An 18,174-nucleotide genomic window follows, 5' to 3' on the forward strand; every position below is an offset into this window, starting at 1 on the left:
TGGAGGTTAAATGACAAAACAACATTTTTTTATTAATTATTTGATTATACTTTATGTGCCAATAGAAAACAAATTTTGAGTTTAAAACTACCTGGAGAAATATTCAGTGATATAATAATAATATCATCATTATAAATAACAATACAAATAACTTTTATTCATGTGTCTTACAAATAAATTAAATTAAAATATAATAAACAATAAAAAGTGTATTTATATAACTGCATTGAGTAAATCAGCCAATAAGTAAATTAATTTTATCGACAGAATTAATAATAATCACTTAGAAATCCACTTACAGATAAAAGAATGTAGTTATAAAGATGCTTTCGCAGGATGACAGAGTTCTCATTATGGTACAGTATGTTTAAACCGCTATACAAGCCATAATAAATGAGAGTCCTACAGACTACTGTAGCAGCGCCACTGACTGACTGAGAGCGAGCGCGCGTCTCTCTCCACTGTGATTACGCGCGCGCCTGGAGATATACTGCTGTCTTTTTTACATCGAAAAGTTTCACATTGACTGCAACTCCCATCAAATTAAATGCAGCTCGTGACTTTCCCCGATTCTAGGACTGTATTATTTAAGCAGAGACGGCAGATGGATTGACCTCCAGCACTCAACGTGTCTATCTGGCGCGGTGCTGCTGCTAGTTTATATGGCTTGTCTTCTGCGTAACACAGGATGCGCAGAGATGGACCACAGTGGACAGGACAACATGAGATATTTATGAAAAGTTTCCCCGAAGAATCCGTCCTCGCCCGGATCAAGAAGGACAATGTCTGTGAATATCTCGAGCACACTTCAACCCGCGCTCTTTACCTACAATGTTCCAGCGCTCGTGTTTGGGATTTTGCTTATCATTGTTATCATCTGTGGAAATGTGCTCGTGTGCCTTAGTGTTTACAAGGAAAAAGCGCTCAAGACGACGACAAACTATTTCATCGTGAGTTTGGCTGTGGCAGATTTGCTGCTAGCAGTTCTGGTTTTACCCCTGTTTGTCTATGCTGAGGTAAGTGGTGTGTTTGACAACAAATTCTGTCTGAGCTTTACGAATACAATACGAATATAATTATAATACGAGGGGGAAAATGACCTAATAGTTTCTAGTATTTTGTTTTTGTAAGTTCCCAGCAAGCATTTATTTGTTTTTTGTTTTTAATAGATGTCTAATAGATGTCTAAACATTGTCGTCTTGGTCAGTGAAAATCTAATAGACGTCTAAGAATAGCCCAAAATTAGACTAGTTATCAAATAAACAGAAATGAATGACTACACACAAGTCTGTCTATTTGACCACTAGTCTAGTTTTGGGCTATTCTTAGAAGTCTATTAGATTTTCACTGACAGCCCAAGTTTAGCCTTGTTTTAGCCGAGCTTTCTACGTTTAGATGTCTAATAGACGTCTATTAAACACAAAATTGTTTGCTGGGTTGCTAATGTCATATTTTATTAGCAGAAATAACTGTTTAGCACCATATTTATTATCAGTGTGCTCTAGTATAAACTGTATTGTGGTCCCAATATAGTGTATTCCAGTGCATCTGTATTGGATTGTATAGGTTAGATAACTCTTTCTTTGAATCTCTTTCTCAGGCTGTTTTAGGCCACTTATCTCATTATCCTCAGGTTGTCACCGCATTAAATCGGTCAAGTTGTTGCTTCGTTAGGCTCATTAGGTTAGTTTGACTCATTTAGAAAATCAAGGACAGTCTGAGTATCTGTGTCTAAGTTGGTTACCTGTAACAAAATGAATTGTATTGTTAAGAATATGCTAAATGATAAGTAATAATCTGTCTTTGCAGTTTCAAGGAGGTGTTTGGTCCTTGGATGTGTCTGTCTGTGATGGACTGATGACTATGGATGTAATGCTGTGTACAGCGTCTATATTCAACCTGTGTGCAATCAGTGTGGACAGGTTTGTATTTCTTATCCTAACAGCATTGCTTTTCCTGAGAAAAGGGGAAGTTCGCTTTGGGAGCCCTGAGGCATTTTCTCGAAAAAGAATGCAAACTGTATAATCAGTTTTTAGCATATTATTTTGACCTAATCAGGGTTGCAGAAACAGGTCATGCTGGTTTTGAAGTTCATTATCATAGTGCACAAGGCTATATTCATGCAAATCAATGTTTCCGGAAATACAAAAGAGAGCGTTCTTTGAGTCTCTTTAATAAGAAAGTTTAAAAGAGCAATATTCAGAAAAAAAATGTTATCAGCTGGTAGGCCATGACCCTAAAGTGGGTCATAGATCTGAACTGATAGCTGAAACTAGCAAACTAACAATGCAAATTATTCATTCTTTCATTAATTCATTTTCTTTTCGGCTTGGTCCCTTTATTAATCAGGGGTCACCACAGCGAAATGAACCGCCAACTTATCCAGCAAATGTTTTACGCAGCGGATGCCCTTCCAGCTGCAACCCAACACTGGGAAACTAATACCAAATTATATGAATGCAATTAACTATATAATTGTATTTAGTGAAGAACAGAATAACCTCTGTTGGTAATGTCAAAGGTGGTGTGCCTAATCTTGACACAATTCATCGGTTGTGTAGTAGAAGGTAGATGCTAAACAAGGACTGGCTGTATGACATTCCCTCATCAAGTCCAAAACTATGCAAGCTACTTTATTTATGGGTTAATTTGCAATCAGATTTATTTTTCCGGTGACCACAATTTCGTTTGTCCAGTCAATTTTTGGTAGTTGAGCACATTATCTTCGAAATTCAAAATGGTTTTAGTACCATTACAGCTATAAAACCAACATGCAACTAAAAAACTGATTTTCCTATTCAGTCTTTAATTTAGAATAGTTAGAATTATTCATATTTAGACTCTATTTTCATATATTTCATAAGTCAAAATTATTGATTTTAGTTCAAATTGCTGTTAAACGAACAATTCACCCAACATTTTTGTCATTATTTACTTACACTGTACTTTTTACCAAAGCTGATTGAATTTTTTTCTCTTAAAGAAAAAATATATTTTGAAGAAAGTTTGAAACTGGTAGCCATAGACTGACATTTATTGTTTATTATTATTATCTTTATCATTATTTTCCCTTTCCAATGAAGTCAATGGTTATCACTTTGAAAAATTGTTCAGAATATCATAATGTGTGTTCAACAGAAAAAAAATATAAGAAAAAACTCATGAAGGTTACCTGAGGGTGAGTAAATGGTTAGTAAATTTAAATTTTTGGCTGAATTATCTCTTTAAAGGTTATTAATAAAAACCTCAATGCCAATAATGCACTGTTATTTCTAAATTCACACTGAGACTTTCATTCATCTTCAGAACACTAATTAAGATATTTTAGATTAAGATTTTAGATAAGATTTATGCAAAAAAAGGTTTATCTTATTTAGAATTTTTGTCTTCTAGTCCAAACATCTACATTTCAAAGCAAAACAAGATTATTTTCCTAACTCTGTTAGATAATTCAGCTTGTTTGATGTAAAAACTTTTCGATATTTTGATTAGAAACAAAGTAAGAAAAGCATTTTATTGCATTGTGATTATTAAATTTCTGTACCCCAATACTGTTAGAATCCCTAGAATTTTTGTGTTCCAAAAAAATGAAAAAAGGATTTTGCTTGGCTATATCTTCTGGATGTTTGTTTACTACAGGCAATATGACTCTTGCATCTGCTTGCGCTGCTGACTAATGGTAATAAGTTATACTGCCAGTAGTGAACACACACCCTAACCTGATGCTGGAGAGAAGATATACAGTCGGTAAACAATGTCGTAGACAGTTGAAGTCAGAATTATTAGCCCCCTTTGAATTTTTTTTTCTTTTTTAAATATTTCCCAAATTATGTTTAACAAAGCAATGAAATTTTCACAGTATGTCTGATAATATTTTTTTCTTCTGGAGAAAGTCTTATTTGTTTTATTTTGGCTAGGATAAAAGCAGTTTTAAATTTTTTAAGAACCATTTTAGGGTCAAAATTATTAGCCCCTTTAAGCTAAGTTTTTTTTCAATAGTCTACAGAATAAACCATCATTATACAATAATTGCCTAATTACCCTAACCTGCCTAGTTTACCTAATTAACCTAGTTAAGCCTTTAAAAGTCACTTTAAGCTGTATAGAAGTCTTGAAAAATATCTAGTAAAATATTATTTACTGTCATCATGACAAAGACAAAATAAATCAGTTATTAGAAATGAGTTATTAAAACTATTGTGTTTAGAAATGTTGATTTTTTTTTTCTCTTTGTTAAACAGAAAATGGGTAAAAAATAAACAGGGGGGCTAATAATTCTAACTTCAACTGTATACAGTTTTTTGCAGTTGAATCATTAAAGTCCCATGAAATGTGTTGACTATGTTCTTGTTTCGTGTACTATTTTGTTTGGTCCATGTTCCGATCATCCTTTTCAGTTGTCTTAATGTACTTGTTTGGTGCACATCAAGGACCAAATGCAATCAACATAGGTTCATTCTGAAAACATAGCCCTAAATACATTTCTGGATGTCACAAATTATGTAGCCAAAGGAACGTATTAACGTAGCCAAACGAACACTACAGGGCAGTATGACATACTTCCTTTCGCACTTACCTCGGTGTGGACAGCTTTTTTGCTGTTACCAGTTTGTCTAGTGGCTCACCGCATTACGCACCACATTAAGACACAGAGAGGAGTTGACTGTGACGATGGGGTTCGAGTTTGGTGAAGAACGATTCCAGAAAGTGGGTAAGACAAAAGCAAAAGCCGAAAAATAAAATAAATAAGTAAATAGGATGAGAATGTGGTAAAATGCTGGTCAATCTGTGCTTTTTAAAAACTATCAGTTGGGGTTAGGGAAGGAGGAGGGTGGGGGATCGGTCAGTCAGTCAGTCGGTAAGTCAGTCAGTCAGTAAGTCAGTCATCAGTGGTGGATATATGTTAGAAAAGCAGGCACGAATGGCATTCGTGAGAGAAATTTGAGATCTCAAAAAGCGTACATAGCAGCCTCTGGTGGATTCACGAATAACAAAAACTGCAAAAGAACGTAGCTCCTGGGACGTATTTGGCGCTCTCCAGAAATGTATATAGAGGTACGTATTCATAATAAGCCTGGATTGAATGCAATGTTCACAATTACAGTATTTTAATTAATTAACCATTTAATTAAAATGCTTTTTTATTTTCAATGCTCTACTTTTCTATTGTTTTTCATTGTAAACACAAGCTTGACAGATGCTTGTGGCCGTTATGCTCAAGTTTTGCATCTATTGAAGCAACCATTGCAAGTTTTTGTTTACAGGTGCTCTGCTGCTGTGTCCAGATGCTTTTTTTTAATCAAACCATTTCGAACCCTTGTGTCTAGCATTTTTAGAAGCAAAGAGCCATTTGGTGTAAATGAGCCCTACAGGCTGATTTATACTTCTGCGTCAAGTGCATGGGCATGGTCTGGCGCAGCCTTTGCGCGGTCGCATACCCCTCACCATGGCTGACGCCGACGCTGACGCACACCTCTCAAAATATGTAACTACACGTTGTAAGGACATGTAGCGCAAGCTTTGTGATTAGTAGCTGTGTCGAGTGTGGTCAGTGCTGAGAGCCATGAGCCCGATGGAGTGAGTGTTTACAAGTGTCGAGTCCTGTGTAGGACCTACACATGTTTTGTGTTTACCTTATGGTTAAAGTTGTTGCACATCCATCGGTTCCTGCCTCTAAATGAGCGAGTAGTAGTGTTCAGAAAAAACAAAACACCCGTGAAGAAATTCGACACAGAGGAACATAAAAAACTACCGCCAGCTAGCGTTTCTGAAGTGTTATGGCAGATCAACACAAACAGCACGCAGAAGTATAAATGCACGACTATGCCCAAGTCAGGCACCATGAGTCATGCCGATCACTCTGCGCAGAAGTATAAACCAGCCATAAGAGTGCAGTAACAAACAGTTCATTTTAAACTAACCATTGTTTCTCTTGTGATCATAGTACTTCAAGTAGAAAGTCTTCATTTTTTATATCCATGTAGTAAAGTCCAATTTACATTCTGTTAACAGGTTTATAGCTGTGTCCATCCCGCTGAACTACAACAGAAAACATGTTGACTATCGGCAAATTATCTTACTGTCTGCGACGTGGCTGTTGGCGCTGGCCGTCGCATGTCCTGTCATCTTCGGAATAAACAATGTTCCCCAAAGAGACCCCAGTGAATGCAAACTCGAGGACAACAATTATGTGGTGTATTCATCCGTCTGCTCCTTTTTCATCCCGTGCCCCATTATGCTCATGCTGTACTTTGGGATGTTCCATGGTTTGCGCAAGTGGGAAGAAGCACGCAAAGCCAAACTGAGGAACAGTATCCAAGCCTGCCGGAGTTTACAGCACGCTGCAGTGGCTGCTGCACTCCCGCCATTAGGGGCTCTGCCTGCGTCTCTGCCCCGGGTCATTGAGAGAGATTTGGCCCAGTCTAGTCTTGAAGAACTTGACGACTTCACTCAACCCGTTTGCCCCTTCCCACCAGAGTATAAAAACAGTGCAATACAAACTGTGGCCTACTCTGACATTCAATATGGCCACACAGCCCAAAGAAAGAAGAGGGCTAAGATCAATGGAAGGGAGAGAAAAGCCATGAGGGTTTTACCTGTTGTTGTGGGTAAGTGCTGAAACAGATTCATAAAGTACTGATGTGACTGGATGTGTGGTGGGGGATGTTTGTTTGTTGCAGTCTAGTTGCAGTTAAAAGTAAGGTAATACTTCATTTTGATGGTCCCCTTAGACATTCAGTTGACTTTACAGTATGCAACTTTGCAATTAGAGGTCAATATCCTGTCATTGGAGTGTTAGTAGAGTGTCTGCATAATGTCTGTTTATTTTGACTGTAAGTAACTTTGCAAGTACTCATCAACCTAGGGCACAGGTCTCAAATACAGTTCCTGGGGGGGCCACAGCTCTGAACAGTTTAGTTCCAACCCTAATTAAACACACCTGATCAAACTAATTGAGTCCTTCAGTTTAGTTTAAAACCTATAGGTAAGTGTGTTGAAGCACGGTTGGAACTAAACTGTGCAGAGGAAATGAATTTGACACCTGTGACATAGGGGGTGTTCATATGTATCATTTTTTTTGACAAGAGAAGGTTGACAAGGGTCCCTTTTATGTAAAAAAAAAGCTGGCAGCATTTTGGACACAAATAGCAGTAAAGGGCATCTTGTTGCTATAACAACAGATGCAAAAGTAGCCTTGTGCTGTGTGATTCAGAAATGTCGAGAAAGAGGAAGTTGGCACTTGCTTTGGCTTTTGAAGTTAACAGGGAGGAGAATGCCGGTTCACAATCACAATGATGTTTGTGGGTTCATGACATTACAAGAGGAAGGAAATTGTATGGTGCTAACAATTTAACAATTCACTCCAAGGGCTCCTGTTGAATGGCGCAGCACATTTTAGAACTCCTTGTGCTCTGAAAAAAAGTCTGTCTACAGTCTACACCTTGTCCATTTTTACTTCAGATGTTGTTATGGAAAAGACAGGTCTCGCTACTCGCTTGTCATTGGTCAGCTGTCAAGAATGAAATTGGCGTTGGACATTTTGAACCAAAAAGTTCTTATAGATAATATAAGTAAATATGTAGGTAAAACTAAATTAGGGTTTTTATAAGACTACCATGACACCATGACACCATGACATAATAATCAAAACATGAGGATTTATGCATGCCAACTGTTATTAAGTGTCATTCACTCAGTTATGTCATTTGAAATGCACATTTGAGATGTCTTTGTTATGACAACTTGACAAACAAATATATCATTACCCGCCTTTGTTTTTGTCATGATAACTTGACATTGTCAAGACAATAAGACTTGTCATAAATCTGTCATAACGATGATTGGCATGAGGCCATGAGCATCATGAATATTTTACTGGCAATTTTTTCATGTCTTTGTAAGAGTGTCCTTATTCTAACCAATAATTATTTTATAACCATATTATTAATAATTAATTACTTTTACAGTATTATCAGGCCACCTAGATTTTTACTATATTTTTTTTTATTTCTTTTTATTTTTTTGATTTTTGTGGTGGTAATTCCCAGAAATTTGCGAACAATTTTGCGATTAAAATTTATATATATATATTTATATATATATATATATATATATATATAGGGGCAACGCAGTGGCGCAATAGGTAGTGCTGTTGCCTCACAGCAAGAAGGTCGCTGGTTCGAGCCTCGACTGGGTCAGTTGGCATTTCTGTGAGGAGTTTGCATGTTCTCCCTGCATTCGACTCGGTTTCCTCCGGGTGCTCTGGTTTTCTCCACAAGTCCAAAGACATGTGGTACAGGTGAATTGAAAAAGCCACGATCCACAATCTTTCTTTTACTCAAATGACATGCGCTGCGTATGCTACGACTATAAGTCAAGTAAAACAGTTAATTGCAAACTGAAATAAACATAATTTGATTATATGTTTTAGAATTGGATATTTTTTTCGATTATTTTGTGTTTACGTTAAGAATTTTGCAGGATCGCAAAAAAATTGTGACTCTTTGTTGATTTTGCATTGGATTTAGCAATCGTAAAATCGCGAAAAACTAGAGGGTCTGTATGGAAAGCAGTTTTGACTTTAGTCAATCTCAGGATATGTATTCTTGATATCAACAATTTAATTCTTGATGTCAACAATTAGCTTTCTTGATATCATCAATTCAGTTATTGATTTCAAAAAGGTAATTGCTGATAAAAAAAACTGAATTGTTGATATCAAGAATTGTATTTCTGCGAATGGTGACATCATTGCTGATATCAAGAATTAATGTTGTTACTAGTTGAAATGTAATATTGATATCAACAATTTCCTTTTTGATATCCAGAACTGAATTGTTGATATCAAGAATTAAACTGTCAAAATGGCTTGCCCTAGGGGCTGTTTTATAATGACAGCTAATTTTTTAATTATTGTATTGAGATAGGACAGTGGAAGTTGCAGACAAGAAAGCATTGGGGCCAGAGAGAGGGGAAGGATCAGCAAAGTATCTCGAGCCTGGAATTGAACGTGGGTCATCATGAACACTTCAATGCAGTATGTCGGCACACTAAATCACTAGGCTATTGGTGCAGATGACATTGACATGTTAGTGGCAAATTCCATATGTGTAGTTGAGGTCATGTAGTTGGCCTCATATTTATGACAGATGTATGCCAAGTTATGTTGCATTAGTAATGTCAACTTGTCATGACAAAGACAGATTGTCATTTATTTGTTTATATATGTCATATATTTGTGTATAATAAGACATAATGACATTTGTCATAAGCATGCATAAAATCTCTTTCATATTCATGACTTGTTAGATAATGATTATAAAGCTTTTATGACAGTCAAGTACACCCCTGAGCAGCTTAAAAAAAGTTGAGTGTGAACATAGCCTCAGTTTACTTACTCTAACTAGGCCTGTTACAATGATTAAAACTGGTCTAATTTTAATGGTTGCAAATCCTTTAACAGGCAGGTTAGAGTCATGAGACATGAGACATGAATGTCTTGGTCAAGGCTGTTTTCAAACTGCTTTCAAAACAATTGCTTTTACTTTTTCTTTTAAATGCACACAATCCCTTGCTGGGAGTTTGGCACAAAGCAATGGTGCCCCCAGGGTTACCCTTTGTTTCACTTTCCAGAATATGTATGCAGGGATGGATTTAGTGATTTCGGGGTCCTAAGCATTTCTGGCCATAGGGCCTGAAAGTTCTAAAATATATCTTTTGTACTTTAATTTTTTTTAATTGATTTATCTTGCTGTTTTTTTTATTCTTATATCATTATATCTTTTATTATTCTTATTATATCTCCTTTTCTACATTTTGTCCTAATGAAAAATATTAATGACAACATGTAAAGCACCTTGTAAAACTTTTTAAATAATTAATTTTCTTAAAATGGATAGAAAATGATGCTATATATAATTTATAGGTATAATTTATACTTCTAGATATTTATTTGGATTCACATTGCACACAAAACACACCAGATATTTGTCTTCACGCCTGATGGCATTGCACTTCAATTAAATCATTTTGGGAAAAGGTTACTGACTCACTCTCTAACTTTATGGGCTGTCACATCCCACTGTGTCCCTCACTCTGTATATTAGGTGATATATCTACAATAGATATAAATACTTCAAATGGTCAGTTACTACTGGTGGCTCTAACTATTGCAAAGAAAAATATCCTTATGAACTGGAAATCAAGAAATACCATTCATATCTCACACTGGAAAAACTTATTCAGTACACTGGAAAAACCTCCATCAGTACACAAACGGGGGTGGGGGGGGGGGGGTATGTAGAGGCAGGAACTGTCTCTAATATTAAATAAAAATTTATTAATTTAAAATTTATAATAAAAAATAAATTGTATTAAATTTATTAGTATTTTACCACAATGTAATTCGGTCTTTACATACTTTTAAATATTTTCCCCTCTTGTTCTATTCATTGTCTTTTTCTGTCCCTCTCAAATTTACTTTTATTATTATTATTATTATTATTATTATTATTATTATTATTATTATTATTATTATTATTATCAATACATGTATGTGTGTGTATGTATGTATCAGTGGTGTAGTCCTTGCTATATGCACGTATACTCAGTATGCTTACTTTTTTCCACAAGCTGTTTGGGTATTACCACTTCTGAGGATCAATAATTGCATATACCCTCGGTATACTCCCTTGTTTTTCTGATTAAACTTCCATAATTTAAGTTTATTCATGTCCCCTTTAACTGTATACCATACTTTTGTTACCATTATTAGTATTACTGTTTTGACTTGTCCTCCTCTTATCTCCTCATTATCATTATCATAAGTATTTCTGCCATTGTCATTCTTCAGGTTGCTGTCGTTATTGTAGTAGTGGTAGTAGTGATTGTAGTAATAGTTGTGGTTGTTGAAGTAATAGCTGTAGTAGTATCAGTAATAGTAGACGTCATTGGTGTAGTAGTATCAGAATTAGTAGATGTTGTAGTGGTAAATGTTGTTGTTGTAGTAGTATCAATAGTAGTAGTCATTGTAGTAGTATCAGTTGTAGTAAACGTGGTAGTAGTAGTATTAGACATTGTAGTAGTCGTCGGTGTGGCTGTAGTAGCAGCAGCAGTAGTGGTTGTAACATTAGTAATTTTATGTAGTAGTAGTAGTTGGCATAGTACTTGTAATAAATTATAATTATTATTGTTGTTGTTGTTGTCAGTTGTTATTACTGTTGTCCTTTTCACTATCATTACATTACTATCATTGTTGTCATTCCTTACCACAGATTGTTTTTGTTCTATTTTAGAAATAGATCTACATAATATATCTAAATATATCTACCTATTATATATATATATATATATATATATATATATATATATATATATATATATATATATATATATATATATATATATATAATTATTTTTTTTAATATGTATGTACTCAGACTATCCATCCTGTTACCTTTACATGCAGGCACACACATGTTTTCATGTTTTTTGTTCTCTTTGTATGTGATCCTATTTTGTGTACTACTTGCATATTCTAATAAAAAAAAAAAGATATTTATTTGGGGGCCATAAAATTTCCTGGGGCCATAAGCGACCGCTTACCTTGCTTATTGGTTAAATCTGCCCCTGTATGTTACTGCATGTTTGTTTGGTGGATTTACTACACGTCATCAGATATACTACAATATTCATCTCTCTTTAAATCAGACGCAGAGATAAATGATTCAGGTAAGACTGCGCTTATTAAATTAGAAAAAGATTGCACTGCCTGTACGAGCACACATGTACTACGATTTAATGTCTAAAGTCATTATGCTCTGGACTCAAAAAAAAACAAATAAAAGTGCTGATGCATCTTTAATTACATTTAAGGCTTATTCCACTGTATTGATCAGTTAATATCAAGGAATGATTGTGACCTTTTTCAGTTTCAAATTGACAGAATCACTTTTAGGTTTAAGATGTGGATCTATAAAGAGAATTTAAGCCATGTAGAAACTCCTATAAAGCACATAGAAACACTCACCTTGGATCCATGTATGTGTCTCTCTATCACTGCATGTGATGTCACAGACTGAAGTGTTTTTCAGGAAAGCAGTGCATGCTGTAATGAATAATTAAGCAAAGTGTTTTCTCATAGGAAAATGACAGTGTCATTACTATTTATGAGACGCAACACGTCACAAAGTAGCACTGTTATTTTCAAAGTCACTTCTGGTGACACCATTGACATGGTGGAGAATTCAAATCCGAAAGACACAAAATAGCTTATAAAGTTCCTCAGAAGTGCCTTAAAGGTGCAATGGAAAAAAAAATGTGTATATACCTAAGCAAGCATAACCGAACACTAAGTTTTTAGTACATGGAAATGACATACCTCATGTTTCCTCATTCTTGTGTAAATTTCGTGTGTAAAAATCAGGGAAAAGCAAATTAAGAACAAGACACTGACTCTGTATTTAAAAATGGGATCATTTATATGCACACTCAGGGAACTGTTTGATTGACTACGTTTCCTAGTGAGATTACAACAATTACATTTTTCCCTTAATTTATAATTTATCTAAGCTTGTATTAGACTATGTATGTGGGACTCTTATTTTAAAATGGGACAGGCTATAAAGTCAATAAGACCTGGAAGTTGCTGAGACTTATTTGAGTATGTACTTCCACCTGAGATTGAATATTGAGAAAGGGGCAGGTCTTTTTTTTCCGCATCATTCCTTCGTAGCAAACTAACAGTAAAAAAAGGGCCGTGGTTAAAAATATTGTGGCTGGAGCCATCAAACTAACGTCAATAAAGAAGAACCACCACTTCAAACGTGAAAGCAAATGGTCAGACTTTAATTGAAGACTACCAAGACAAACTTTTATTTTAGTGGATCAACTTGCATGAAATAATTGTTCACCTAAAGAATAACAATTTTTTACAAATTTATTGTTATACCCCCCAAAGAGGTCTAAAGTCTTTTTAAATGTATCTTTTGTTAATCCCCAGTCAGATTGCACAAATTTGTCACAATTTCGGCATGCTCCTTGACGTAGGGTGTCGTGTGGAGTCGTAAACGACAAATGGACGTCACGACACAAGATTCAATCGTTTCTTCTTGTGTAATATGGCATATTAATTTTTTGTCGTTCTTCACGGCGAGTTCCATCATGTGGGTGACACTGGGCAATCGTAGCACATAATTTCTCGGTTATCTCAGCGGGTGCTGCTATTAATGCGCTGGGTCAGATCATCAAAAAATAGGCTGCATATTTCCTCATGAGTGGGTCATGGGTGGATAAGATTAATCATTAATTATGCAAACTTTAACTACCTTTGCTAAAATATTAAGGTTTAAATTAATTCTATCTAACAGACTAACAAATATACAGACATCTCCATTATCACAACCAGTTTCTGAGTTCTCTCAACCTTCCAACAGAGTTTGTTGCTCCGAGGTAATCTGGGAACATGTTCAGTGCTCCGAATACATTGCAAAGCATTTCCTGCTTATTCGAATTTGTCATTAATAATGAAAAGAGTTTAATATAGGCTTCTCTGAAACTTTGAATATTTCACTTTCATTTTATTTAGGCTAGATTATTATTTTATTTATCAAGCCAGCACAATAAGGTAAATTTGTTATACATTTAAGGTAAAAATTATACAAAATTAATTTCAAAAATATCTTTTTTCAAAGAAAAATGTATGAATTATATTTTTGTTTGTGCCCCTCCACTACTCAACTATTTGGAAGGATGATTTGTTTTGTTCTGTGGAAAACAAGGATTTAATTAATGCTTCCCTGTAATTATTGTATCACAAACCTCTGAAATGTTATTATTTTAAAGATTATGTCTTGAGGATTAGTTTAACATGTATATTGTGAAATTTTCCATGTATGTTTGTAATGAAGCAACAAACATATGTAAAGTGCTGCATATAAGTGTTTAATAATAATAATTCCCACACAGAGCACAACTAGCACCTCTTTCAACACCAACCTTTTTTTGCCATCTAGGTACTTACCAGGCACAGCCCTGCTTAGCTTCACAGCATGACAGTGTTAATGCAGAAAACTAGCTGCCATTTAATGTATTTTTATGCATTGTGTCATATCACTGCAGTCAAATGATGTCAACAAACTTCACAAACTCCTCTGTTTATGTGGACGTTGATCTTAATTCCTGCCTGTGATTTTAGAAAATAAAACCACAAAATACAACTTTAAATACATCTGTCTGATCCATTTATTGTGTATAATTGTAATTTAGCTTATATTTTATTCACAACACAACTCAGGAGAAAAATAGGTTACTATGGCATCGTAATGGTGTGTTCAAATTAGTAGCAGATGAAGCGCCAAGTGCAAATGATGTACATGTTAAGTCAATGCAAAGACGTGAATAGACATCCTGTGGTGCTATTTCCTTGAATGAATTGACGCCAAGGACCCAGTTCACGCAAATGAAGCGGCAGGCTTCAAGTTGGAAAATCTGAACTTTAGCAGACATTCATGCCGCAAAAACCAATCAGGAGCTTGCTCTTGTGGAGGTGTGATTATGATGTATCACCTGTTGATGGTGACACGAGGTGAAATCCTCCTGCCAACACGGGAGAACAGCTCATCAAACTGGGCTCAGTTTAGTTCCACTGCTGAAAGCTACCATCATCCAGGTATAGTTTCTGGAGAAGTCGATGAACGCACAGAGCTGGGTGCACCTCTGAAAGGATCTAGTTGACTCAGAAACAGTGCCAAACAAATCAACTCCATTTTTCAGCCTTCCTAATGCACATAAAGCACAGCTACTCTCTCCATAAAAACCATGTTAGCCATTTAGCAACTATACTAGTGTCACCTCGGAGACAGAAGCCCAACCCATGACTCGAATCTGCATCTATTGTGAAGTGAATTTCATGCACAAATGAAGCAAATTTGATGCTATTGAAGCTAGTAAACTTAAAATGTTCACGCATATATTTACACGCGAATAGCACAATTTATTCATGCACCCCTTCAGGATAGATAGCTCAGTCACTCCTAGCTAAGCATCTAAAAATATTGTCATTTAACAAGTCATCTACTCAAATTGTTCAAATATTTTTTGACATCTGAAGGATGATTAAGAATTTATATGAGCTGCGGGAGTGTCAGAGCAGAGCTTATTAATATTAACGACACTTCAAAATATGGTCAAAACCATCCATATCACGTTAGGGCTAAATCCCATGGATTGGAATTAAATTGGAATTTTTCTATTGTGTCAAAGGGGCAATATGGTTCACAGCCATAGCCGACACAACACACAAACAAACACAGTAAACAATAGAATTAATCCTGATCAAGTAAAATATTAATTAAAAAAGGTTACCAATCAAAACATGTTCAAGAGCAGGAATATCCAGTGTACATAAGCAAATACAACATAAAGTTTGTTAAGTAACCCAATTGCAGTTAAAACAACTGAAAGCAAATATCTTATGGGCCTAGCTCATCTGAAATAAGTATATAACTTCTGCCTGATGGCCGGAGGCAAAACCTAGAAAAAATTGCGTGGTTCTCATCTGCTAAAATGGACATAGCCCTCTGTATGACTCTCACCTCATACACATGCCCAATGCTGTTAAGATTTGTTCCCCAAAATCTTTTGAGATAGGTGAACAATTTTTGTAAATCTGTTTTACTTGTCACTCTCAGATTACCATAGCAGCATACCAGCATGGGTTGAAAATGGACCTGTAAAAAGAGAAAAAAAAAATCTGGAGAATTTTACTTAAGCTACATAAATTCTGTTTAGATTACATCATGGAACAATGTTACACATTGCATTAATGCATTCTATGGCACCTTTAAAAATGTGCAGTTTTTTTTGGATGTTTAGTGTACTTTCAGCTGAAACACGAAGATTGGGAACATATCAAGCCATTCCTCCCTTTCCTTTAAAAAAATAAACAGACAGTAGCCTTTTTATTTATATCACAGCTCTGCCAGTCAGAGCCATCGAGTTAAAGAAGCATCTGACTTCCAATAGCCACAGTCTGTTATAGCAATGCTGCGTCTGTCTAACCATCTCTCTGCTTTACAATAAAGCATTCAGTTTTGTGGTTTCATGGGTGCACATATGATCTGCTCTGTGCTGCTGCATCCTAGACTTCTAGGGGCCCTAAGCTAAATTCTGAGAGGGGGCCCATGTGAGTGCATTAATAAAAAATCCCAAAATGACCCCAAATCCCTTAATCTGTTCATTCGGAGAAGTTTTGCTGTCAACAAACAACAGTGAATTGCAACAATCTGTAACACAATAACAAAAGGAATTTTTACTGTATAATAAAGGCATTCAGTTACTTTAATAATGGTTCATGTTAATTTAAAACATAATTAATGGTTTTAAAGATAAAACCTGACAAGAAGGACATTTTTACAGTCAACAGCCATAGATATTTACATTAGAATTCGCCTACTCTGTTGTCTATTAGAAGAAATGCGTCAATAAAGCCCCCGTTTTAGTATAGGGTAATGCTCCTTTGAAATGAATGTGGGACCAAGGTGCAGTGGAGGACTTTGGCCATCCAGAGCCAGAGATATACACACATATCTATGATCCGGAGTTTTCCTGGTGGTCAGTACGCAAATATTTTTTTTAATTTACGAAAATTCAAATTTAATAACACTTTTCTACATCGATGGATAAGTTACGGCACAGGCATTGCCGACAAAGAGAGTATTTGTGTTCATGGAAATGTATTATCATCCCTCCCTGTTTAATTTGATCTAATCCATATCCTGAAACACATCCCCTCTCCTGCTTTCACTTCTCATTCTAATGGAGGGAGCTATTTGTTTGTGAATGAATCCCCGTTATGAACGACTCCTTTACTTAGGCGACAATAATACAAGTTTCTTGCACCGCAGCGTCTTGTTGTCAAATTTCATTTATGTTGTTTGCTTATTTTATTCAACAAAACTAGCATAAGCCTAATATTTAGTGCAAATTGGTGGTAAAAAAAGTTCATAACATACAAAAATGTAAAAAAAAAAATATTACCTATGAAATGTTCTGGCTTTGTGCTTTGTTTTCTTTGTTTGCTTGTTACCACACCTGTAAGCAGCGTTAAAGTCCAGCATCTTCACATTGGCACACTGTCTTGACTAGTGTGATTGAATGACATTTGTCCTGGGAGCACTGTACAAATGTGGCGCCGTTATTGACGCATGCTCAGGGTCCGTATGTGATATCTAGTTTATATACAGTTGAAGTCAGAATTATTAGCCCCCCTGAATTATTAGGCCCCCCTGTTTATTTGTTTCCCCAATTTCTGTTTAACGCATTTCTAAACATAATAGTTTTAATAACTAATTTCTAATAACTGATTTATTTTATCTTTATCTATGATGACAGTAAATAATATTTGACTAGATATTTTTCAAGACACTTCTATACAGCTTAAAGTGACATTAAAAGGTTTAACTAGGTTAATTAGGTTAACTAGGCAGGTTAGGGTAATTAGGCAAGTTATTGTATAATGATGGTTTGTTCTGAAGACTATCGAAAAAACATATAGTTTAAAGGGGCTAATAATTTTGTCCTGCTTAAAAAACTGCTTTTATTCTAGCCGAAATCAAACAAGTAAGACTTTCACCAAAAGAAAAAATATTATCAGACATACTGTGTGAGTTTCCTTGCTCTGTTAAACATCATTTGGGAAATATTTATAAAAATAAAATAGGGGGGGGCTAATAATTCTGATTTCAACTGTGTCTATGGTCAACAGCATGCAACCGTGGTGTAGCTTAGGAGAAAGATAAGCTTATTGCTTGTCAAAGATGAAACAACATTTGAAAACACTTCTTTACTAAAACAAAACATCTGTGAAAGTACGCTCAGATTTCAGCAGAACATCTACCTTACTGATCTAAATGGTATATAACATTTGTAATATTCAATAATTTAGGGTGGACAGTATGCACATTCAGGGGCAGGCACTGTTATGTTATCAGGCACCCTTATAAGTTACTTCAAACTAGCCATTACTTTAATTAGCCGATAATAATACAAGTTTCTAGCACTGCAGCGTCTTGTCATATTTCATTTACATTACTTGATGATTTTATTCAACAAAACTAGCATAAACCTAAAATTTATTGCGAATTAGTGCTACTTTGCCTTATGGTCAGTGCAGTA

General features: G+C 35.4%; 1 protein-coding gene across 1 annotated transcript in view; it reads left to right on the forward strand.

Annotated features, from left to right (window-relative positions):
• The first annotated feature begins 515 nt into the window (after positions 1–515).
• The window catches only part of drd4b (dopamine receptor D4b), a 30,937-nt gene continuing 13,278 nt past the window's right edge, over positions 516–18,174 (forward strand). The window contains exons 1-3 of the mRNA XM_056462950.1: positions 516–1,016; positions 1,810–1,922; positions 6,013–6,608. Of these exons, the coding sequence (XP_056318925.1) occupies positions 783–1,016; positions 1,810–1,922; positions 6,013–6,608 (943 nt within the window). The 5' untranslated portion in view covers positions 516–782. The remainder of the gene's footprint in view (positions 1,017–1,809; positions 1,923–6,012; positions 6,609–18,174) is intronic.

The sequence above is a fragment of the Danio aesculapii genome, chromosome 7 (assembly GCF_903798145.1).
Source record: "Danio aesculapii chromosome 7, fDanAes4.1, whole genome shotgun sequence".
NCBI classification, from domain to species: Eukaryota; Metazoa; Chordata; class Actinopteri; order Cypriniformes; family Danionidae; genus Danio; species Danio aesculapii.